Source organism: Diabrotica virgifera, chromosome 8, assembly GCF_917563875.1.
Source record: "Diabrotica virgifera virgifera chromosome 8, PGI_DIABVI_V3a".
Classification (NCBI taxonomy): Eukaryota; Metazoa; Arthropoda; class Insecta; order Coleoptera; family Chrysomelidae; genus Diabrotica; species Diabrotica virgifera.
The window spans coordinates 16304410-16330692 of NC_065450.1; the positions used below are offsets into that span (position 1 = coordinate 16304410).

The 26283-nt window shown below is 35.9% G+C and overlaps 1 protein-coding gene across 1 annotated transcript; it reads right to left on the reverse strand.

Moving 5' to 3' along the window:
* Positions 1-2953: 2953 nt before the first annotated feature.
* On the reverse strand, positions 2954-26283 carry LOC126890094 (titin homolog). The gene is made up of 5 exons (XM_050658941.1): positions 25990-26283; positions 25258-25864; positions 17383-17507; positions 16285-17013; positions 2954-3010 (listed from the first exon to the last, which is right to left on the reverse strand). The coding sequence occupies exons 1-5, from the start codon at positions 26281-26283 to the stop codon at positions 2954-2956; spliced, it is 1812 nt and encodes a 603-aa protein (XP_050514898.1).

The following is a 26283-nucleotide window of genomic DNA, read 5'->3' on the forward strand; positions in this document are numbered from 1 at the left end:
CATCAGCGTAAGCTATAAACTGCTGTCTGTTGTTAAATATGGTACCGCTTGTATTAATTTTTATCCTTCTTACTATGTGTTCTAGTACCAAGTTAAATAAGTCTGTAGATAGAGGGTCACCCTGTTTCAGTCCTTTATTCACTGTGAATTGTTTTGAAAAATTTCCTTCCAGTGTTATCCTGTTTTTTGTATTGTTGAGCGTCATTCTCACTAATTTAACCAGCTTTCCTGAAATACCCAAGGATCTCATTGCTTCATATAGCATATCTCGGTCCACTGAGTCGTAAGCCTGTTTAAAGTCAATGAACAACATGTGTAGTCCCAAATTTTGTTCGTAGCTGTTGTTCTGTATTAGTTTTAATAAACATATTTGATCTGTTGTTGATCTTCCTGGTCTAAAACCTCCTTGGTATTCTCCAATGATCTTATTTACCTCCTTTTGCAATCTATTTCGAATGATTTTTGCAAGTATTTTATAGGCCACTTCTAATAGCGATACTCCTCTATAATTTTCGCAACTTGTTTCATCACCTTTTTTGTAGATTGGACAGATGAGTGCATTGTTCCATTGTTGCGGCATTTCCTCTTTTTGCCAGACTGTTAATATTAGTCGGAAAATTTTTTCTTGCAGCTTTTCTCCTCCTACTTTAAAAATCTCTGCCGGAATTCCGCTTTCTCCTGCGCTTTTGTTATTTTTTTGCTTCAATATTGCTTCTTTTACTTCTTGTAGTGTAGGTTCTTCTTCACGTTGTTGTTCTGTGTTATCCTGTTCATGTTGTTTTATTTCCTGGGGTTCTGCTTGTTTATTTTCATTTAATAGTTCTTCAAAATACTCCGCCCATCTGTTCAATTTTTCTGTTGTTTCTCCTAAAAGCACACCGTCTTTACCTCTACAATAACTTGTTTTACTCTTTGCAGTTCCTCGAGATTTTTTTACTTCTTGGTAGAAATTTCTTATTTCCTTGTTTACGTATGATTCTTCTATTGTTTTCAACTGTTTGTCAAGATGTTCTCTTTTCTTTTTTCTGCAGATTTGTTTTACTTCTCTTCTTGCCATTTTATATTTTTCTGTAGTATCCTGTGTATTATTTTTGTCTTTTTCTATTTTTGCTTTATTTCTACGTATCAATGCTATTTTACAATCCTCGTCAAACCAGTCTCTTCGTTTCTCTGCTTGCACTTTTCCTAGACATAGTTCCGTTGCTTCTGTCATCGCTATCTGTATATTCCTCCATTCTTCATCAATATCTTCTGCGGTGGGGTAACGAAGTCTTTTATTTATCTCTGCCACAAATTTGTTTGCCGTTTTTTCTTCTTTAAGTAATTCTATCCTGTATGTTAATCTTTCTTTTGCTGTTCTTGGGTTTCTTGGCAGCTCTTGTTTAAGTTTGGCTATCGTTAGAATATGATCGCTATTGGTATCTGCCCCTCTGTAGCTTCTGGAATCGGTAATTGCTCTGATATGTTTACTTTCTATTAATACGTGGTCTATCTGGTTTTTTGTCCTTCCATCTGGAGATATCCAAGTTATCTTATGAATATCCTTATGGTCAAATCTTGTGCTTACAATTTTCATTTTATTTTCTGTTGCAAATTCAATTAATTTTTTCCCATTTTCATTTGATTCCTTATGCAAACTTTTTCCACCCGTTATACTTCTGTAAATCTCTTCTCTTCCTATTTTGGCATTCATATCTCCTACGATTATCTTTATGTCATATTTCTGAATTTTATCCATCAAATTACTTAGCTTCTCATAGAACTCTGTCTTGGTTTCTAGGTCTTTTTCTTCAGTGGGGGCATGTGCATTAATGATGCTAATTTTTCTGTACTTTCCTCTTATTCTTAAATAACATATTCTATCTGATATTGCTTGGAAGTCTATAACTAATTTACTTATTTTTTCTGTCACCATAAATCCAACTCCAAAATATCTGTTTGTCCCGCCACTCTTAAAAAAGGTTCTTTTTCCTATTTTGACTATTTCAGTTCCCAACTGTTTTGTTTCTTGTAAGGCCAGGATGTCTACTTTGTAATTCTCCATAATATTATCTAAATTTTTTAAGGCACCCTCTTCGTACGTACTTCGTACATTCCAGGTTCCAATTTTTATTATTTCCTCATGTTTTTCTTTATTTGTATCGTTTTTTCCCTCATTTTCTAAAGTCGTTATTCCTTTTTTTGCCATGTCAATACCATATTTCAGCCGCTGTTCTTCGTTTATTAGTTTTTTGAATTTTCTATCAGCTGGTCTCTCTCCTCGTCCCATATCCAGATTTTGCCATTTACTATTAATTTCTTGTAGCCGATTTTCGTTTGCTTACCTTTGCTTCTTTCTTCCTTTGCTATTTTAGTTATTTCCTTTTGTATTTCTTTTTCTTTCGATGTCAAATCGTTGTTTATATAGATACGGTCTTTATGCTGTTTTAGTTTACTTTTCTTGTTTAGGATTTCCATTTTATCCGTGAAAGTTTCTGTCTCTATTGCGCATACTGTTTCTCCTATTTTTGTTGCACTTCTTAGTTTTATTTGTGTTTGCAACTCTTGGGCTATGAAATTTTCCATTTCTTCTTTTAATTTCTTATCATCATTTGTTTGTACTTTCAACCCAGTTACGATCAAGCTTTTCTTTTTGCTAAATTTCTCCAGCTGCTCCATTCTTTCATGTAGCAATTTTACTTCTTTTTTTAGTTTTTGATTCTCTACTTTTACATCCATTAACTCTTTATTGGTTTGTTGTTGTTCTTTTCTTATTTGTTTTATTTCCTGAAGCATTTCATCATTTTTATTCATGAGCTCTCTCATCATCGTAATCATAACATTTTCCATGTCTTCATTTTTTTCGTTGCCTGCTTTGCTTGGTGACCGTTTTGTAATTTTACTTCTATTAAAACAATCATCCAAGTTTTCTCTTTTGCGTTTCGTTTCGTCATCGGTTTCACTTCCTGTGTCATTATCCTTTCTTTCCATTTTCTAAAAGTGCCCCGCTAAATGTTACAATTAGAAAAATCTGTATAGAATACAATATAAAATATAAGGTTAGTTTAAAAAATAAACCTATATTAGACACAATCTATAAACTTAATTTAGAAATTAACTTTAAGCCAGTTCGTAATCACCGTAAAAATTAAAATTATTGATTTTTAATTCTCGCACTATTTTAGATTTATTTTATAAGTCCGACTCTGCACTGCGAAAATAAATCAAGTCTGTTTGACCCATCAAAACTTGAATTTCTTATCAGTGGTTTTATTTTATTTATATTGTTCGAATAATTATTGGCATCTAGATAATAGGTACTTTTAATATTTAATAGATTAATTGTTAATGAAATATTGCTGAGAAATATTGATTATATTGCAGTCGATTTTTTAATCCGCTGCTAAAAATTTCAATGATAAATGAAAAACATTTGTTTAAGACAGGGAGAATAAACTTGTCATTATATTCATATTGCGCAGCTATAAATTTTTAGATCATTACATAATAGGTCCTCCTTTGACCTTAGCCCGTGGACACACAGACAGCGGACAGGTGTTTTGAGTTCTGCATTCTTTGTAATACAGTAATACAGAAAAATTCGAAACCGCTAAGGTGACTCAGGTACCATATCAAGGAAAGGGGACCCCAGCTCAACGCGTTGGTGCAAAGACTAAAGAGTAAAAAATATCCATTTGAAATGCATTGTGCACGAAATCAGTGGTTTTGCGACATTGCCAGATGTAATCGTCCCATACGGATCGCGGACACCCAACTGTCATCAATACGACTAACTTCACGCGTAACTTTGATACGAGAATTATAAAAAAAAAAATGTGGATTGAAATCCAGATCCCGTAATTCGTTAAGCGTGATAAAGTGAGTACAAAGACATACATATTTCTTTCTTTGTAATTACAGCTTCAATTTACCATACACATCTCGAAGACTCTGCCGATAAGGTAGAGTCGTGTTGGGGAAAAGTCACGCGCCCGTCCAGTACATACATACATCTAGAGAATATTTTTTTTAATAAATATGAACATTACAAGTGCCGTGAAAAACGGGACACTAAGTGCACAATCCCGTGAAACTATACAAAATGTTTTCAAATTCACTTCAGGGAGGACCTTCAACTAAAAACAAGAGAACGTGAATTAAACAGCTGGGATAATTTGGCAGATTTTTGAGAAAAATAGCTGAAAACAAACTGGGTAAAAAAGAAAAAGATATAAACGAATGGATATCAGATGAAACTTCGAATCTCATCGAGGAAAAAAAACGACAAAAAAAGATAACTTGCAAGCAAGAACTGTAGACGGAACAGCTAACAGACAACAAGAATATGAATCAATAATTAAAGCAGTTAAAAGGAATGCAAGAAGACACAAAAGAAGGTATGCTAAAAGAACCGGCAAAACAAGCAGAAAAAACTTCACAACACAACAAAACTAGAGACCTATACCAAATTACTAGACGACTAACAAAAAATGGCCCAACTGTTCGAACATTGTAAGATCCAAGACAAGCGAATTACTTACTACAACAGATGACTAAGTAGAGGGATGGAAAGAGCATTTTCAGGAGATGGTAGGCACGCCCAAGGCTTACTCAGATGAAATTGTCGAAAACCCGCAAAATAAATATGGACTTACATATATCTTGCGAGGCCCCTTCCAAAACGGATATAATAACAGTTATCAAATATTTGAGTAACAACAATTCCCGGGAATCAATAACAAAGCTGACGTAATACTTTTAAACTAATCCGCATCTTACTGCTGAAATTTTGCTCCCCATAATCTGAGAGGTGCGAAAAAAGGGCAACCTCACACTGTGCAAAAATTGGAGACAAATAACCTTATAGAGGAACTTATAGACTATGTTCTCTCCAAACTAAACTCCGACACAAGAGGAATACAATGGAACGTTAACCACACGCATAAGCCATTTAGAATACGCCGACGATATCTGCCTATTAGGACAACGGTTCCAAGATATGGCTGACAAATTGCAAACACTTTCCAATGAAGCCAATAAAATAGTTTAAAAAGTCAATATTAACCAAACCAAATCCATGAGAAAAAATGCAAGGAACAACACGCTAGTTACTATTTACAACACGCAGATTGAAAATGTGGAAAGTTTTACGTATCTTGGTATCATAAAAGAAAGCGGAGATACAGAAGATGATATTCGTATGAGAATATGAAAATCTCTATTACAAGCATTCAGCATGCTGAACCCTGTTTGGAGGTCTGGCCAGTATTATACTGAAACTACAAAGAGAGTCATGTCATAATACTACAAAGACCAAAATCCGAATATTTCAATCAAATGCCATATTTGTTCTACTCTACAGATGTGAAACTTAAAATTCCCTAGAGTGGTATCCCCAAGGAAAAAGGAATAGAGATTGCCGAGCACAAACTTGGAGAAGATCCATCATGGACAAGATAAGAGATAAAGGAAAGTCTTCGCATAGGTGTAGGCCTTAGCTCAAAATATAACTTGATGGCGCCTTTTCACTGAAGCTCTATGCTCCACTTAGGGGTTCAAGAACCTAGTTCGTCAAAAAATTAGTTCATCAAATTTGAGTCTGTAGAAAGTGTCGCAAATGAAAATAATTACTTACGGAAATAAATATGGCAAAAAAGCATCAGAAAAGTTGGAAAGTATTAAAATCGCTACGACAGGAAAAGAAAAGAGATATAATATCAGCAATCACACCGGATCAATGGGACGAATATTTTGAAAAACTCCTAAATGAGGACAGAGCGGAATTTTTAAATAACAGTGATACCAGCAATGTAAATATCTTAGCCTCACCATTACGGGTAACAACAAAAGAAGTAGAAGAAGTATGTAAGTTTTTAAAAAATAACAAAGCACCAGGACCAGGGAACATACCAGCTGAACTAATAAAATATGGCACAACAAAATTATATGAAAACCTGGCTAAACTCTTTCAAAGATGCATCAACGGAGCGGAAATCCCAGAAGAATGGAAGACATCATGGATATCCACCATACATAAAAAAGGCAGACGGGATCAATGTGACAACTACAGAGGCATCGCTGTAACGAACTCGATCAGCCGAATATACGGAAAACTGATTAAAAATAAAATCGAAAACGAATATAAAGATATAGAAGCTGAAGAACAGGCAGGATTCAGGGCAGGGAGATCAACGGTTGACCATCTGTTTTGTATTACACAGATTATTGAGAAGAAACTGGCCGTCAACCAGGAGGTGCATCTGTTATATGTGGACTTAAGAAAAGCGTATGATAGCATCCCACAAAACAAACTATGGGAAGCATTAGAGAAAACCAATATAAGCGCAAATTTAATAACAGCGACGAAACAATTGTATACCAAAACTGCATCAAGGGTGAAAGTTGGAAGCAGGCTATCGAGAGGATTCCAAATTAGCAAAGGCCTAAAACAAGGGTGCTGCCTTTCACCGACATTATTTAAGATCTACCTCGAACAAACTCTAAAACTTTGGAAACGCAAATGCAAAAACATGGGATTACCGATCAGCAACAATACAATATACACTTTGTCATTTGCAGACGACCAACTTGTACTAGCGCAAGACTACGATGATATAGAATATATGACAAGGAAATTAATAGAGGAGTACAAAAAAGGTGGTTTGGAAATAAACATAAAAAAGACCGAATATATGTGTATCAGTGGGACACAGCAGGACCTTACACTGGGGAATGGCGAAATTATTAAACATTGCGACGCATATAAATACCTTGGTATGACCATCACACAAGAAGGAAGCGTAGACCGGACGATAGAAGAAAGAAACAACCAGGGAAGAAAAGCAATTACCCTTCTCAATAGCATCCTCTGGGACCAGTCAATATCAAACAACAACAAACATAGAATATACAATACAATTGTTAAGAGTATAATCACTTACAGCAGTGAAGTATGGCAAATAAAAGAAAGATACAAGAGAAAACTTGAAGCAACAGAAATGGATTTCTGGAGGCGCTCAGCAGGAAAATCAAGATTAGAAAGGGTAACCAACAACAGAATTAGGGAAATAATGAATGTGAAACACACAATAGTAGATGACATTAGTACCAAACAGCTTAGATGGTATGGACACGTACCAAGAATGTCCGAAGAACGACTCCCGAAGCAAATCCTAACGTGGACCCCTCATGGTAGACGAAAAAGAGGAAGACCCCGCCTGAGTTGGAGAGAAGGCATAAATCGAGAAATGAGAGAAAGAGAATTGGATGAAGACCTTTGGATGGACCGAAGTGAATGGCGACTAGGCATCGGAAGACGTAGGAGAACGTTTTAAAACCGATATATATATATATATATATATATATATATATATATATATATATATATATATATATATATATATATATATATATATATATATATAAAAAAGCATCAGATTCATATTGCGGTTAAATCTTCCTCGAGGCTCTTCTGTTTAATAAATATTTAACAGAAATAAAAATTGGGCCATGCGTTTTTGCGAATTATGCAATGTGATTATAATTACTAGACGTAGAACGATTAATATTTAAGTTAGTTGTTAATTGGTAAAACTGCAGTCGTTATTTTTGAACCCGTTGCTAAAAATTTCAACAGAATCGTAACAGATTGTATTCAGTGGTCGCATGGATTTTCAGGACATGCATATTCGCGCCGGTCCAAGAGACCGGTATTTATTGAATATCCGTGATTTATTGTTTTTGGAAAATAATGTGATTAGCTTTTCATTAGTGAAAAACCACTTGGATATTTAGGATAAGTAATACACAAACACACACAGTACCAGAAACACATTGTCTTTATTTGCCTTGTTTGTTCCGAACGTTAGCAATTAACATGGCTATTCTGACTTTGACTATTGGAGATCTGAATAGTTCCGCAGATGACAATTTAAACGATTGCTGCAACTTTTGGAACCACGGTTGCCTCCTTCTCCTTTAGTCTAAGAGCTAGTGAACCCTCCGACTAACGGTCCTCTTGTAAGGCAAGAAATTTGTAAAGTGATTTTTCATAGCACACCAAGGCTAAAATCCATGACCTGGCATGCATCAGCCCTGGACGTGTATCTACCAAGTGAATCGAAAAGTGCATAGTTTAGGGGTAAAATAAACTTTCTCCTGTAAAGTTTAAATTTCAGTATGTGTTTGAGTAATAGACCAGGGCCGCATCTGTAAACATATTGGTACATTTGGACGTTGAGAGGTGACTCAAATTTTTTTGCAGATATTACTTGAAAATAACTCAAATAATAATATTTGAGTTATCCCCCCTCTCAAAAATGTCCGGAACATTGTTTAAATGATCACAATATCAAAAAATGAAGGAAAAATTCAATTTTTTTCTTGGTTTTTTGATTATAACTTTAAAAGTATTCATTTTCGAGAAAAGTTGTATTAACGTAAAAGTTGCGTAATTAATTTTTCTACAATATAGAATGGGTTAAATATTTAAAAAATAGTCACCCTTGTTGCAAAACAGAAATAATTGCGAAAAAACCATACAAAAACAAGTATTGGCTTTTTACGTTTTTCAACCATTTATGCTATACTTGTCACCTTCATATTTCACCCAAAAAAACTTTATGATACAGTAAAACAATACTGTAAATTTCATTCAGATCGGTTCAATAGATTTTGCAAAATACATTTTGAAATCCAGCTTTCGCAAAAAGAATTAATTTTTTCAAAATATTACAGGACTGAAACTAAAGCAGATAGCAAGTTAAATTTTTTCTTGCATATAGAAGTATACTGTACCTTTCATTTGCAGTTTGCAAAATTAAGATCCATTAACTACCACGGCGTCAGGAATTTTTTTAAATAAACATTAATTATTGGTGCTGCGCGCAGGACAGCGGATAGTTTGCTCTGATTGGGAATTCCAATTACCTTTGATAATGATTATACATTTTAATTTTTATTACATTTCGATATAAATAAATAAATTTGTTTATTGCAAAATAAAAACACATACTCTATCCTTTGAAATAACACTTTTTTTAGGAAAAACTTTCTTTGTTCATATATTTTAACTTAGAGAATAAAAGTTTATTATTTTTAAACATATGCAAGTGTTTAAACAATATTTCACAAACAATAATAAAATTAGTTTGATTTTTGTGGAATTAAAATATTAAAATTCAACAAAATATAGAGTAAGAAAATAATATATTAGATAAAGTTTGGAAGAAATTTTGGTGGAAATCAACTTGTGTGATTCGAACACCGCTGTCCTGCGCGTAGCACCAATAATTAATGTTTATTTAAAAAAATTCCTGACGCCGTGATAGTTAATCGATTTTAATTTTGAAAATTAAAAATAAAATGTACAGTATAGTTCTATACGCAAAAAAATGTCAACTTTTTATCTGCTTTATTTTCAGTCCTGTAACATTTTGAAAAAATGAATTTTTTTTGCGAAAGCTGGTTTGCAAAATTTATTTTGCAAAATCTATTGCACTGATCTTAATAAAATTTACAGTATTGTTTTACTGTATCATAAAGTTTTTCTGGGTGAAATATGAAGGTCCGAAGAGAAGCATAATTGGTTGAAAAACGTAAAATGCAAATACTTGTTTTTGTATGTTTTTTTTCGCAATTATTGCTATTTTGCAACAAGGGTGACTATTTTTTAAATTTTTAACCAATTCTATATTGTAGGAAATTTAATTATGCAACTTTTATGTCAGTACATCTTTTCTTGGAAATGAATACTTTTAAAGATATAATCAAAAAAACGAAGAAAAAAATCGAATTTCTCCTTCATTTTTTGACATTTTGATTATTTAAACAATGTTCCGGACCTTTTTGAGAGGGAGGATAACTCAAATATTATTATTTGAGTTATTTTCTAGCAATTTCTGCAAAAAAGTTTGAGTCACCTCTCAACGTCCATCTCGAAACAGATGGGCCCTGGACTATAAGTCATTTAGAAGAAATGTGTACAATGACAGGCGATTCTGAACAGCATAAAACTTTGCCAGGCGTGGCGAGGGGAAAGATTTGGGTTTTTTCCTAAAATAATTTTTTTTGCATCGAACAAAGTTTTTTTAGGTTTTTTGAATCATTCCAAACAGAAAAGTTCGTTAGTGACTTTTCTCTTAGGTTAATAGTTTTTGACATATGTGATTAAAAATTTATAAATTGCGAAATCGGCCATTTTTAACACTGAATCGGACATTTAACTGAAAATTTCAATGTTGCCAAGGTAGGCAGATATTCTTTATACATCGATTGATGAAATCCCGAAGAGTTTTTTGCAATACAATAATCGAAAACCCCTTTGTTTTTTAATTGTTAATCGAGCGAGCGCGACACTGTAGTATAAATGAGAACGTTTGAGTTTGCATAAATTCATTATCTCGAGAATGGGCAAATTTAAAGAGAAATCCTCGACAGGTCGATTTTTATTTTTAAATTAGGACTTGTTGGCATATATAATACTCATGACGTCATCCATCTCGACGTGATGACGCAATCGATGTTTTTTTTTAATGGGAGTAGAGGTCGTGTGATACCTCATTTGAAAGGTTATTTAATTCTCTATTCAGTAATATAAACGTTAGCATAATTATTTATACAGGGTGTGCAATTTTTTTTCTAATTTTTGTGTAAATTAATTTAAAAAAATAATTTTTTTTTGTACACACTGTATAAATAATTATGTTAATGATTATATTACTGAATAGGGAATTAAATAACCTTTCAAATGAGCTATCACACGACCCCTACTCTAATTAAAAAAATTCATCGATTATGTCATCACGCCCAGATGGATGACGTCACTAGTATTATATATATGCCAAAAAGTTCTACTTTAAAAATAAAAATCGACCAGTTTGAACTTTCTCTTCAAATTTGCCCATTCTCGAGATAATGAATTTATGCAAACTCAAACGTCCTCACTTAAGTATACTACAGTGTCGCGCTCGCTCGATTAGCAATTAAAAAACAAACGGGTTTTCGATATTGTATTGCAAAAAACTCTTCGGAATTTTATTAATCGATGTTTAGAGAATATCTGTCTACCTTGGCAACACTGAAATTTTCAGTTAAATGTTTGATTCAGTGTTAAAAATGGCCGATTTTGCAATTTTTAAATGTTTAATCGCTTATATGTAAAACACTATTAACCTGAGAGAAAAGTCACAAAAGACCTTTTCTGTTTGGAATGATTTAAAAAATCTAAAAAAACTTTGTTCGATTTAAACAAAATAATTTTAGGAAAAAACCCTAATATTTCCCCCCGCCTGGCAAGTCTTACGCTGTTCAGAATCGCCTCTCATTGTACACATTTCTTCTAAATGACTTACTTAAACACATACTTAAATTTAAACTTTACGGGAAAAAGTTTATTTTACCCCTAAACTATGTACTATTCGATTCACCTGGTAGATACACGTGCAGGGCTGATGCCTGCCAGGTCATGGTTTTTGGCAATGGTGTGCTATGAGTTATCACTATGCAAATTTCTAGCCGTACCGGAAGACCGTTACTCGGAGGGTTCACTAGCTCTTAGACTACTTGGACATTTTCTGCTGTCTATTTTTCCTATACGAAACATATTATAGTAATTTTATTTTAGTCTAGATAAACAACTAAAACTAGTAAATACTACTCCTAATGCAGAATTTTTTGCATCCTAAAAAATTTAAATATTATGCAAGCAAGCAAGCAATTTGATTTAACCCGACCTGTGGGATTTGTTCACCCTCTCGAAGGAGTACATTCGGGTGTAACAAGTCATTGGGGCGAGGTGTTTTGACCCGAGTTATACAGGGATCACCCCACCTCGCTCCAATGCCCCAGGCCATCCCTTTCCCCCCCATAGCACGCTGATGCGCGATGGAGGCACAACTATCGTAGCCAAATGCTCTTCACAATGGAACCCTGGGTAATAAGATTCCACTGTGGTATCCTAATCGAATGCAAAAAACTAGGCCCAGCGTGATGCGCTCTATGCCTTTATCTTCTTAATAACTTATCCGCGGTACTAAAAATTGCTTGCTTGGGCCCCGAGTCATCGTGCCGAGCCCCACTGAGCCCTGTTGGGCCCTGCTGGGCCCCGCCCGATGACTCGATGCTCTAATTTTTTTGTGTTTTTGGTTTTTTTAATTTTTTTGGGGGCTTTCGCCATTTTTTTATTTTATATGAATTTTTTTGGGGGCTTAAGGCCCTTCTAATTTTCTAATATTTGCTTACCTTGGAGGTGGTCGTGGTACTTGGACTTCGTGGGTAACGCTATCTTCGGCACTTGTTTCGAGCTACGAACACACTACTATCACTTATCACTTTTAGTTTATCCTATAATTTGTTGTTTCGGGCGTCTGTGCTTCCATCGGTGGAACTCGTCGTATCTTAGCGTCTCTCGCAGTATGTAATTTGGGTGATGTTCTAATTCTGCGAATTTGACCCTTGCCTTGTCTGTCATGGTTTCTGTGACTCTCACCTGTTGGAGTTCTCTGAACAGGAATCTTTCAGCTACATATCTTGGGACTCTGACGGCCTCCCTCAAGCTGTTGTTTTGGACTGCTTGGATCTTCTTCTTGTGTGTATTACATACGTGTCCCCATGCGAGAGACGCATAAGTTAATACCGGTAGGATTATACTATTTATCAATCTTAACCTTGTTTTGAGTGTTAGTTTACTTTTTCTGCCTGTGAGTCCTCTTAGATTCGCTCTTGCTATGTTGGCCTTCTGGACTGTGGCTTCTACGTGTTTTTGGAAGGTTAATCCTTTATCCATAATGACTCCTAGGTATTTGGCTTCGTTTTTCCACTCGATGGGCCTGTTCTGCACCCTCAATTGTTCCTCTGGCTGCTGTCTCCCTTTCTTGTATAGAACCGCTTGTGTTTTCTCTGAATTTATGGCTATCTTCCATTTGATACACCATGCTTCAATTTCTTCTAGTGCAGTTTGTAGGTTGGTCACTGCTATATCTGCGTTTCTATGCTTGGCCGCTATTGCTGTATCGTCGGCGTAGAGGCTCATGAGGGTACCTGGTGTTCTAGGTACATCTGCGGTGTATATCGTGTACAGCAGGGGTGACAAGACCGCTCCCTGTGGTACTCCAGCCTCCGGTATTCCGAGTTCGGACAGGACTTGTCCTATCCGAATCCTGAACCTCCGGCCGCCCAAGTACGACGAGATTAGCCTCGTCATCGCTCCGCTGTACCCGTAATCCCGCATTTTGAATAGGAGCCCCTTGTGCCAGACTCTGTCGAATGCCTTGCTTACATCCAGGAACGCTGCTCCAGTGTACTGCTTATCATTGAAACCGGCTGCTATGTACTCGGTTAGCCTGAGGACTTGTAGTTCGCTGGAGTGCTCTGCTCTAAATCCGAATTGAGCCTCTGGGATGATATTTAGTCGGGTTGTTTCCGCTTGCAGTCTGCTGAGGATGACTCTTTCCACTATCTTGCTGATCGCTGGAAGTAAGCTGATTGGCCTGTAGTTCTGTGGGAATGTGTGATTCTTGCCAGGTTTTGGAATCATGATGACACGGGCCTCTTTCCATCTGTTTGGGAATGTCTTGAATCTTAATATTGCGTTTATAATATTTGTGAAATACACTATAGCTTTTCTGGGCAAATATTTTAGGGCTCTGTTGGTTATTTCGTCGAGGCCAGGCGCTTTTCTCGGTGAACTATTTTTGATATGTTCATTGATTTCTTCCGGTGATGTTGGGGGGATGAAGTCCTCTGGGTCTTCTGGTCCTTCTTCTTGTTCTTCGACTTCTTCCAGGAAGTCGTCGTCTTCATCTTGGTGGAAGTTCAGTCTGCATTCATCTTCGAGTGTAGTCCTCATTGCCTCTGCTTTATCTTCTATGGTGTATACCATGCCGTATCTTCCATGTAGTGGGGGGATGGGTTTCCTGTCGCTTCTCAACATTTTCTGGAGCTTCCAGACATTTCTCATGTTTGAGTCTTGTTCTTCCATCTCTTGTACAAAGTTGTCCCATTTTTCGCTACGGTGGAGTTTTAGGGCCGTTTGGACCTCCCTATTTAAAATATTTGCCCAGGATTTATCTACTCTGTTTCTTGTTCTTTTTGCTGTTTTCTTTGCTCTATTTTTTTCCCTTATCAACTCTTGTGTTTCTTGTGGTATGTCTTTGAACCTTCCCATGAATATCTCGACATCTTCCTCTGTTGTGCTGTTTCTAATTGCCTCTTGGATGATATTTTCGAACTCTAGGACTTTTCCTTCTATTTCTTCTGGATTGTCTATTACTGGCACTATGTTTATTCCTTCACTTACTAACCTTTTGTAGTTAGTCCACTTTATTTTCTTTTTTGTTCTTTTTGGCGGGTTTGTCTCTTCCCATGTTCCGATTTCTAATAGGATGGGGTGGTGGTCAGTTGATCCTTCGTCCAGCGTGATTAATTCTGATTGCAGTCCTAGGTTTTTGGCTACAACTAAGTCGATGTGTGTCGGAAGTGCGTTTCCTGGGTAGTGGGTAGGTTCTTCTGGGCCCATTGCCATTGTGTCTTCGTTGTTTTCTATGTATCTGTTTAGTAGTCGTCCATTCCTGTTCGTAGCTCTGTCGTTCCAGTTGGGGGATCTTGCATTCAGGTCTCCTATTATGATGGATGGTTCGGCGATGTTTAGGAACGCATCTAGGTCATCGTCCATTAAAGGGTCTTGTGGTCTTACGTAGGCTGATGTGATCCTTATTGCGCCTTGCCTCATGTTAACTTCTATTGTTGTGGCTTCCATGTTGACCAGTGGTGGAGTAGTGTAACTGGTGTGTCTAATACCCTTCTTTACTAGGATGGCCGTTCCTCCTGATCTTCTAGTGAGGTCGTTCCTATATACGTCGTATCCAGGAAACTTTAGGTTGAAGTTGTTGGTCAGTTTTGTTTCCTGAATTGCTACGATGTCCATCTCGTATCTGTTGGCGAGTTCATCTAGTATGTTCTGATTTGTGGTTATGCCGCCCGGGTTCCAGGAGCCTATCCTCAAGTATCCCCTCTCTGCCATTAGTTCTGTGCCTGCCTGGTGCTGAGTATCACCTCTTGGACTACCTTAGTCACGATGTTTGTGACCATCCTGACTAGGTACTCTTCGTCTGGGAGGGTTGGTCGGTTGGACGGTGTGTTGTTCTGCGCTGGTTGGTCTCCCTGCGTGGCTTGCGCGTAGGATACCCCGGTTGCCTGCTGTCTTCGGTTTGGTGGTGGTCGCTGTTGTGACCTCTGTGGTGGAGGCCTCCCCCAGGTTGGGCACCTAGGACATCCTCTGTAGTTGGCTGGGTGGCTCCCATTGCAGTTGGCACACGTTGCCTTGACTTCTCTGGCTCTCTGGCACTGCTTTGAGTGGTGTTCTTCGCCGCACTTCACACATCTCGGGTCCTTGTGACACGAGTTCTGGGCGTGATGGTACCCTTGGCAGTTGAAGCACTGCGTCGGTCCTGCTGCCTTGTGTAGGTCCTCTACCACAACTTTCATGTGGCACAGGTTCGTTACCCGCTTTGCTTTTTCCACGTCTTCCTGATCCAGTGTCATGACAAACATGGGTAGTGGCCTCCTTTTCCCTACTCTCGTAGACATGTTACGTGCTGTGTGGCAGGTTATTCCATATTGGTTTGCCATGTCTTCTTGGATTGCCTTCTCGGTGGTATTCGTGGGCAATCCTCGTAACACTAATTTTGGTTTCCTGTCTTCGTCGAGTGGAAAGGCTATCCATTGTAGCCTCTTTTTCTCTTTGGCGGCGTATGCTTCTGCATATTCCTCCACTATCCTTGTCATCTTTCTGTAGTCATCCGGGCTTTTAGCCTGGATGAGCGTCTCTCTGCCACTTCTGGAGATTTTGTTTGTGGTGATGATGCCTTTGCCCTGGGCTATGGTAAGAATAGCCCCTGTCTCGCTGACACTCTGTAACTTAATTACAGGCGGTTTTCTGTATGGTGTTACCTGGTTTTCAGGTAACACGGCTTCTTCGGCGTCTTCTTCGTTTTGGTTTGTTTCCATTGACACTGTATCAGTTTGACTGGAAGCGGCAAGCGCGTCCCTATCTGTGCTCGTGGATGGCACTGGTTCCTCGGGGAGGGGTAGCTGTACCTGGGGAGCTAGTTTCATGGCTTTTTCTTGGTTGGACGTCCATGTGGCGTCTTCCTCGTCGGTTAGTGGAAGGTGTGTCACCAGGGGTGGAAACTCTTCCTTTCTCTTTTTCCTCTGTTGGGTGGACGCCTCCTTCGTCGAGGTGTTAGCCTTCTGGCTGGGTGGTCGAGTCTGCTCGGTGGTCATCTTTTTGGTGGCAGGCTGCTCTACTGGTGGCTTTTTGTCCGTCTTTTCGGGGTTTTTCTTCTCCGATTTCTTTGCGAGTTGTTTCTGGAGAGCTATCAACTCGTCGAATCTGGCATCCATCTTTTCGCTCATTCGTCGAATCTCCGTATTCAGCTCTTTGATCTCTGCCTTCTGTTGTGCGATCACCTCTTCGTATTTTTTGTTGTTTGCATCAACGTTTGCTGCAAATTCTTTCATCAGGGTTCTGAGTCGGTTGATTTCTGCGTTGGCCTTTGTCAGCTCGTCTTCGCTGGCGGCATCCTCTTCAACCCGCTGACGTTTGGTAGTGCCCCCGCCTTCGGCGCCTGGGACGTCTTCGTCCATGTCCTCGACTTCCTGGGTGGCCTCGATGTTCTGGGAATCCTCGACTTCCTGGGTGGCTTCGGTGACGTTCTCGGTGGTTTCGACGTTCTGCGTGGAGTCCTTGCCTTTTGACTTCTTTTTCTTTTTTCTTATTCTACGATTTTGGATCGTAAAACCGTCTTTTCCATCTTCCTGGTCGCTCGAGTGGTCATCGCTGCTCTCTTCAGGGTGCTGTAACAGGAGGGACTCTTTAGAGTCTGCATATCTTGGCGGGGAAAGCGCCTTGGATCTGGGGGGTGACCGAGATCTGACTCGTGTCATCTTTGGTTGGGAGCGGTAACCTAACTTTTTAGAAGAAGCCTTTTTTTCAGCCGATTGGCCCGACACCACATCGACTTCAGGGTTGGCTCCCTGCACAACAGCGCGGTAGTTCTCGTACCTAGACAGAACTAGGTACGGGATCCTCTTGATTTTCTCAACTCTCTGACCTTAGGGGCCGGGGCTGCAAGATGTATTCTAAATAACTACACCTTGCAGTGTCGAGGCACAGTGTTTTAAACTGTACCCATTCCTAACGGAGGCACAGAGAGTATCCCGTAGCGGGCTCACGTCGAGCCCGCTATTGCTTATTCTGCTTTCCAACCCTTGTTTGCAATGTCTCAGAAAATTCAATGAAATCAAACTTCCTGAGTTTCACCACATCCAAGAGGTTGGCTTTTGCCTCTGCTTCCACGTCTTCGCGTCTAGCGAGAGCGAGCGCTCTAGTGTTGCTGTGCTTACATTCACAGCCGTACTAAGAAGTACGTTACACCAAAGCACTTCCCTCTCCTCGACTTGTTGCGCTGCTACTGCTGCTCGTCCGCACTCTGCACGTCTTGTCTCTTCGGCGGCTACCGAGAGACTCACTAAAAAATTTAAATATTATGAAAATTAAATCAAATATTTATGCTGAAATATCTATCAACCAATCCACTGGGAGAGTTGATATGGAGGGGATATGATATGTCGACAGTACTTCTCATGGTGGCATAATTTGTTAGCCGTCCCCCACGGGTGATAAATTCAGTTCTTTTGTGAAATGAAATCTTCTTTTCAACCAGGTCCTTTAGAAACACAAAAAATCTACATATCCCTCTTTCACTATAATGTTTACAATCAGAGGAAAAGCACATTACCATGTTTATTATACAAAACACAATGGTTCACAAAAGTACCTAGTCCTTTGCTTGATGAATGTCAATAAAAATATATATTTCATAGAAATTTAAGACCGAATTATAGTGGTCTTAACACTATACTTAAAAGGCTTAAGATTGGGCAAATACTGGCTTTTCAACATTTGTTACAAATAACAATATGACAGTCATGACGTCATAATTCGGCTGTTAGCCTTAAGAGCACACAGTAGCGATCAACAGGTAGCAATAAACGCGGTCCAAAATTGCGAAAGTTCTGTGAACTTTCAAAAGTGAGGCAACAGTGCGTCGGTAATTCGACACGTTTATACCATCAAAAACTATAATTTTTGTACATAATATAGGCGCGAAATGTTGCCAAATCAATGACGTTCAATTTCTTGTTATAAAAAAAATCGATTTTTAGTAGTTCCAATGTGACACAAAATCTAGGCACGGGATAAAAAAGTTTATTTGAAGAAATTGTATTTTTTGACTTTCTTAATGGCGGTACAGGCTCCTTTTTTCAATATTTTATTTAGTTATAGATTAATTTCCACATACTAACATATTTCTGAAATTGGGCTCTGTACCGCCATTCTTTATTATATTACGAATATGTGTGCCAAATATCTCGACAAAATATTCAAAATTAGAGCCGCAATCTTGGAACGCCTTTGTTGCTACCTGTTGATCGCTACTGTTTGCTCTTAGAAAATGTCTATTAAAGTATTGATACATCAGTACAAAAGTAACAGTAAAATTTTAAATATTCTCTTGTTTTTAATCATCTGCTAAAAATTTCAATAACATATTGTATTTTATTCATACCAACAGTCATGTCCCAGTCAGAGACGATACAGTCAAGATTGCTTCTTTGGCTTTCCCACGACTTAATTCCATACACGAGCACGGTACAGTCACAGTCACTGTACGCTCATAGTCACTGTCCATCCAGTCGTCATTTGTTTTGAGTTGTACCATATTTTCTTCACTTGCTTCGTCGTTTTTGTTAACAATGGAAGAGGAAAAACTCATTAAGTGCGTTCGTGAATAATGATTACTTACGATGTATCGCACCCATTTTACTCTGATTCATGACAGGAAACCACAGTGTATTCACATGCCACAAGAAATTATGTTCAGTATTGTAGAAGGAATTATTATATTCAGGACTCTATATTATCGAAATATTTTTGAATGTTTCTTAAACTAAACATCACACAAAAACAGCTACGTAAGTGCACGAATATAGTGAAGCGTCGCATCTCGCCAGAACTCTTTCTTTAGATTGCCAAAACATTCAACCACTAACTTTTTTATAGATAGAACATTTTGGATGTTCATACAGTACGGTGCAAATGAAAGGAATAAATTCCTTATTTCGTAAACCAGCGACATTAAGGAAAAATCACGAAACAGGTTGATTTATATGTTTAGATTATGATATTTTAGCATATATTTATATCACACGCGTGACGTCATCTATTTGGGCGTGATGACGTAATCTATAATTTTTTAAATGAGAATAAGGGTCGTATCCTAGCTTATTTGAAAGGTTATCAATTCTCTATTCAGTAATGTAAACATTAACATAATTATTTATACAGGGTGTCCAAAAACAATTTTTTAAATAAAATTAATTGACAAAAAAAGAAGAATGTGTGTAATTTATTTAATACAAAATACTTTTTACTCTTATCAGAAAACAGAAAAAAATGTTTACTTAAAAAATAAACATTGCTTTTCTCTTAAATTAAATGTACTCTGGGCTAATTAGCAAAATTCATGGAAAAGTTATTTACCAGCAATTTTATTGCTGGAATCGAATTATAAGATCCTATATATTAATAATATAGGTATGCAAAGTCTGCAGATAGTGTGCTACTTTTTTTATAAACAAAATGGCGCCCGAAAATCGTGTTTTTTTCAATTTTTGCTCTATAACTCCAAAGATTTTAACTTTACACCAAAAACACGCAAATAAAAATTCACCGCAATTAAATTCTGCATAGAGATATGTTTTTCCCGATTTGCTCCGACGAAAATTTTCCTCCGAAAATGCGGGTTTTCCCAACAAAATCTCTAATTTTCAAATACAGTTTTAGGTAAGTAATTATTAATCAATAATTAAATAACTTAGTGAGATCAAAGCTTTTTTGGTATAGATTGTAATTCAAGAAGCCGGTGAAAATTAAACGAATATTTTGGCAACAATTCAATTGTTAATTAATTTACGATCCCAATAATAACCAAAATAATCATGATACATTGATCAAACTTATATAGATTATAAAGATGAGATGCTTATTTAATATTTTATCGACAAAATATAAATTTTTCGTTTTTTTGCATAATCTTTAAATTTTAAAAAAAAAATAGTTATAATACGCTGGTCTAATTAGTAAAGTACAAAGAATGGTTATTTACTAGCAATTTTATTGCTGGAATCGAATATTATGATCCTATATATTAATAATATAGCTATGCAAAGTCCGCAGATAGTGTGCTACTTTTTTTATTAACAAAATGGCGCCCCCAAATCTTGTTGTTTTCAATTATTGGTATATAACTCCGAAGATTTTAACTTTACACCAAAAACACTAAAATAAAAATTCACCCGAATTTAATTCTACATAGAGGCATGTTTTCCCGATTTGCTCCGACGAAAATTTTCCTCGGAAAATGTGGGTTTTCCCAACAGAATCTCGAATTTTCAAACAAATTTTTTGGGCAAGTAATTATGTATCAATAATTAAAAAACTTGGTGAAATAAAAGCTTTCTTGGTATAGATTATAACTGCAGAAGCCGGTGAAAATTAAACAAATATGTTAGCAACAATTCAATTGTTAATTAACAATTTACAGTCGCAATAACAACTAAAATAATCATGAAACATTGATTAAACTTAGAAAGATTATAAAGATGTGATGCCTATTTAATATTTTGTTGACAAAATATAAATTTTTCATTTTTTTGCATAATCTTTAAATGTTTAACAAAAATAGTTATAAACAAATTAACATTTCTCTGAAATTGTTTATTATATTATAATTTAAAAAATGATTAAAATGCGCATTTCAAAGGTCTTGAAAACGAATGCTTTAATATTCTTTTCCAACCATTTGCAAAAAAGTTATGAAACAGCAAAGTAAACATACGATTACTCCGTTTTTTATAATTTGTTTTAATTGTTTCAAAGCTTAAAAATGAGTTCATGGTACAAACTAATTACTCTCAAAAAATATCAAACATTAGTTCAATGGTTATACAGGGTGTAACAAAAACACAGGTCATCAATTTAATCCCGTATTCTGGGACCTAAAATAGTTCGATTGAACATAACTTACCTTAGTACAAATGTGCACGAAAAGAAAGTTACAGCCCTTTGAAGTTACAAAATTAAAATCGATTTTTTCCAATATATCGAAAACTATTAGAGATTTTTTATTAAAAATGGACATGTGGTATTGTTATGGTGGTAGTATTTTAAGAAAAAATTATAATGAAATTTGGACACCCCATAAAAATTTTATGGGGGTTTGGTTCCTTTAAACCCCCCCAAACTTTTGTGTGCGTTTCAATTTAATTATTATTGTAGCGCCCTTAGTTAAATACAAGTTTTTAAAAACTTTTTTGTCTCTTAGTACTTTTTCCAAAAGTCAGTTTTTATCGAGATATTTTAATATTTGTCAAATCCACCACATATTTGTATATGGTAAAGTACGATTATGGAGACTTGGTAATAATATAAAAATTTATTTATGATTTACATTTTTAGGTATATTTTGAAACATATTAAAAAAGAAGCCACATCTCGATAAAAGATGCTTTATCAAAAAAATACAAAGAGGCAAAAAATTTTAAAAACACTGTGTTTAACTAATGGTACCGCAGTAATAGTTTAATTGGAACGTACACAAACATTTGGGGGTTTAAAGGAACAAAACCCTCATAAAATTTTTATGTAAACATATTAAAAAAGAAGCTGCAACTCGATAAAAACTGCCTTATCGAAAAAATACCAAGAGGCAAAAAAGTTTTAAAAATATTTAATTTAACTACTGGCATCAGAATAATAATTTATTTAAAACGGACACAAAAGTTTGGGGGGGTTTAAGGGAACAAAACCCCCACAAAATTTTTATAGGGTGCACAAATTTCACTATAATTTTTCTTTAAGGTGTTCTTGCCATAAGAATGCCACATGTCCATTTTTAACAAAAAATCTCCAACAGTTTTCGATATATTCGAAAAAATCGATATTCATTTTGTAACTTCAAAGGGCTGTAACTTTTTTTGTGTGCATATTTGTACCAAGGTTAGTTAGGTTCATTCGAACTATTTTTGGTCCCAGAATATGTGGTTTAATTTATGACCTGTATTTTTGTTACACACTGTATATTAATCAAAGATTAAAAATGTTTTTTTTTTGTAATTTTTAGCGCGAAAACAGGCTTGATACAGAGCCGAAGCTTAATTTTATTTATTAACTACCGTACGTCGCGGGCGGTTGTCGCTTCGAGTGAAAATGTTATTAGCTACGGTACTGTATTAGTCTGCTTTCGCGCGTGTAAATTACAAAAAAAAAATATTTATAATCTTAAATTAAAATGTAACCATTAAACTAATAATCGATATTTTTTGTAAGTAATTAGCTTGTACTTTAAACTCACTTTTACGCTTTGAAAAAATTAAAAAAATATATAAACAACATAGTAATCGTATGTTTACTTTGCTATTTCATAACTTTTTTGAAAATGGTTGCAAAAAAGTTTTAAAGCATTCATTTTCAAGATCTTTGAAATACGCGTTTTACCTATTTTTTAAATTAGATTATAAAAACTTTCTGAGAAACGTTAATTTGTTTATAACTATTTTTTTTAACATTTAAAGATTATTCAAAAAAATTAAAAATTTATATTTTGTTGACAAAATATTGAATAAGCATCTTATATTTATAATATTTCAAAGTTTGAACAGTGTATCTTGATTATTTTGGTTATTATTGCGACCGTAAATTATTAATTACCAATTGAATTGTTGCTAAAATATTCGTTTAATTTTCACCGACTTCTGAAACTATAATCTAAACCAAGAAAACTTTTATGTCACCGAGTTATTTAACTATTGGTAGGTAATTTCTTATCTAAAACTTTATTTGAAATTTAAAGATTTTGTTGGGAAAACCCGCATTTTCCGAGGAAAATTCTCGTCGGAGCAGATCGGGAAAAAAATGTCTATATGCAGAATTTAATTTCGGTGAATTTTTATTAGGGTGTTTTTGGTGTAGAGTTAAAATGTTCGGAGTTATGGAGCAAAAATTGAAAAAAACACGATTTGGGGGCGCCATTTTGTTAATAAAAAAAGTAGCACATTATTTGCGGACTTTTCATACCTATATTATTAATATATATAATCATAAGATTCGATTCCAGCAATAAAATTGCTGGTAAATAACTTTTCCCAAAAATACCCTATTCTCCGATAATCAGCCCAGACTAATGTTCAAGCCAGCTCACGCTATGCACCTGCTTTTTGGAAGTTTGAACAATTATTCTAAGCGAAAAGCTATGTTAATTTTTCGAATAAACATTTTTTTCCTCTTTCCCGACAGTAGTAAATGTATTTAGAATTAAATAAATTACATACATTCTTCTTTTTTTGTCAATTAATTTAATTAAAAAAAATGTTTTTGTACACCCTCTATAAATAACGATGTTAATGTTTATATTACTGAATAGAGAATTGAATAACCTTTCAAATGAGCAAGCACACGACCCCTATTCTCATTTATAAAAATCATCGATTACGTCGTCACGCCCAGATGGATGACGTCACTAGTATGACATATATGCAAAAATATTATAATTTAAAAATAAAAATCGACTTGTTTTGGGATTTTTCCGTAAACTCGGCGGTTTACTAAATAACGAATTTATTCCTTTCATTTGCACCATACTGTATATTATTATGATTATTTCATTCATAGGAGATTCTGGCCAATAGACAGCTACAGAAATCTAAATTAAACTGATAACTTTTTTGATAATTGCCCGTCGTCAAGCACATTACGTCAGACGTCCTTCGTTGCTACGAAAAAATACATTCAGTGACATTAATGACAAATGTTTTAAAAATTATTAAAGTGATGACTTTCAACCGTCAAATACATATTTATAACAACTGTGTGTTTAATTGTACTAATTTGTACTTACATAAATAAATTACAATAAAATTTTGGTTTTGAACAGTTTTATTCATGAAATAATCGCAACAAATTGCACTCGATCTCTAAAATTAATATAGAATTTTAGAGCTCTTGTGCAATTACTAATGATTATTTCATTCATAGGAGATTCTGACCAATAGAAAACTACATAAAAACAAATTAAGGTGATAATTTTTGATAATATCCAGTCGTCAAGTATATTACGTCAGATGCCCTTCGTTGCTACGAAAAAATACATTCAGTGACATTAATGACAATTAATGTTTTAAAAGTTATAAAAGTAATGACTTTCAAACGTAAAATATTTTATATCAACTGTGTGTTTAACAGTACTAATTTGTACTTACATAAATAAATTACAATAAAATTTTGGTTTTGAGCAGTTTTATTCATGAAATAATCGCAACAAATTGCACTCGATCTCTAAAATTAATATAGAATTTTTGCCCTCGTGACACTTTGACATAATTTCGCTCGCCTTCGGCTCGTGAAATTAAAACTCTCAAAGTGTCACTCGGGAAAAATTCAATAATTTTAGAGCTCTTGTGCAATTACTACTGATAATTACTAATCATACAAAATAGGTAAAAACTTATTGGTAAGTAGTAAGTTAGTAGGCACATAATATCAGTAATTTCACTTAATGCTAGACATAATAGTTATTCATGTAACAAGGGTATTAAGTACTACTTATAGATGTTTATGTCGGAAGGAGCCAATTTGAGTTATGTAGGATGGGGTGATGAGTTGTGTATAGTTAAGCTGGTATGAGTAGTGAGTAGGTTTATGAAATACGGAGAACTCATGTTTGTTTTCAAGTCTGAGAATTTTTAAGTCTAGCAATACGCCAGTCAAAGGGAGCAAGAATAGGATATTACCTCAGAATTCTATCCTACTGCATGGATTTTAATGAAATTTTGGAAATTGTATGAATTTAAATGAAATTTTGGAAATAGCCTCTAATTACCTCCTAATTCAAAGTCTACCATATTCCGATGTGTACTTTTATCTTGGGGTGGTTCTTACCCCTTCTCAGAGGTGAACATTTTTTTGAATAAACTACGGAATTCGCTAGAGAACCTAATTCTAAGCAAAAACGGTTCTATATTTTTTTTTGAAAACTCAATACTTATTGAGTTATTCGTGGTTGAAAATTGGCCATTTTAATTGAAACATGATATCTTTTCGAACGGTTTTTCGAAAATACCTTAAAAACTATGCATCTAACTAAAAAAACTATATAAAACATTTTTGTAGGTTATAAAACAACAAAGAGACGCTGGCTTTTTTGTCCTGGTCGTTGTTGGTAACAAATACTGCCACGTCTGCTGCTATATCAGAGATGTCCCCCTCTTTCACTTCAGTTCTTTGGAAGACTTCCTCCGGCCAATCCTCATTTAAGAACTCTGTTATTTCCTCGTACTCGCATATTGCCATTTTTTCCGTGATGGCGTCCACCCTCCTTTTAATGGCTTCTGGGTTCTCTAGGTCCACTTGAACACCCATTGTCGCCATTTTCTTGACTTTCAAAGGCTGCATGTTCGTCTGCACACCTCTGGATGTCGTGCAAACAGACTTCCTTGGAACCTCTTCTTTCTTCTTTCTTTCCTCCAGTTCCTCGGTATAATCGAACAACCGGTTTCTCAGGTTGTCGACCTCCTGCTTTATGGCAACCCTTGTATTTGGCACCTCAACAATGAGTTTTTCAAGGGCCGCTACACTATCCTGGAGGCGTTCCAACTTTGTTCTTGCATTACAGTTGGGTGTTTGCTCCTCCTCCTCCGATTCATCATCGGAACTGCTGTCAGAGCTGCTCGATTCCCCTTCTTCCCTTGCGTTTTCTTTCCTTTGACTCTTCGCTTTATTTTTTTCGTCCTTCTGTCTGTTCTCTTCTCCCTCTTTTTCTCTTCCTATTCTCTTTCTTTCTTCTTCTCTCTTGGTTTGCAGTTCCACTCTTACTTCTCTTGTTTCCCTCTTACCTTCTCTTTCTTTTCCCTTGCTTCTGTTTGCGCTGGTTCTAGATCCGGGGTCTTCCTTTTCTTCCACTTCTCTTCTCCATCTTTTCTCCCCTTGATTCTCGTCCCTTTCTTTTTCTCCGCCTCTTCTGTTTTCTTTTTCGCCCCCGCTGCTCTCTCTTCCGCCTTTTTTGTTTTTCTTTTTTTGTCCCATCTTCCTTCCCACGAGTTGGGTCGTGTTGATCTGTCCAGTGGGGCAGTGCGCCCTTGCCCCGCCAAGGCTGTTTTCCCCTCGGGTTCGCCATCTCCCTTAGGCAT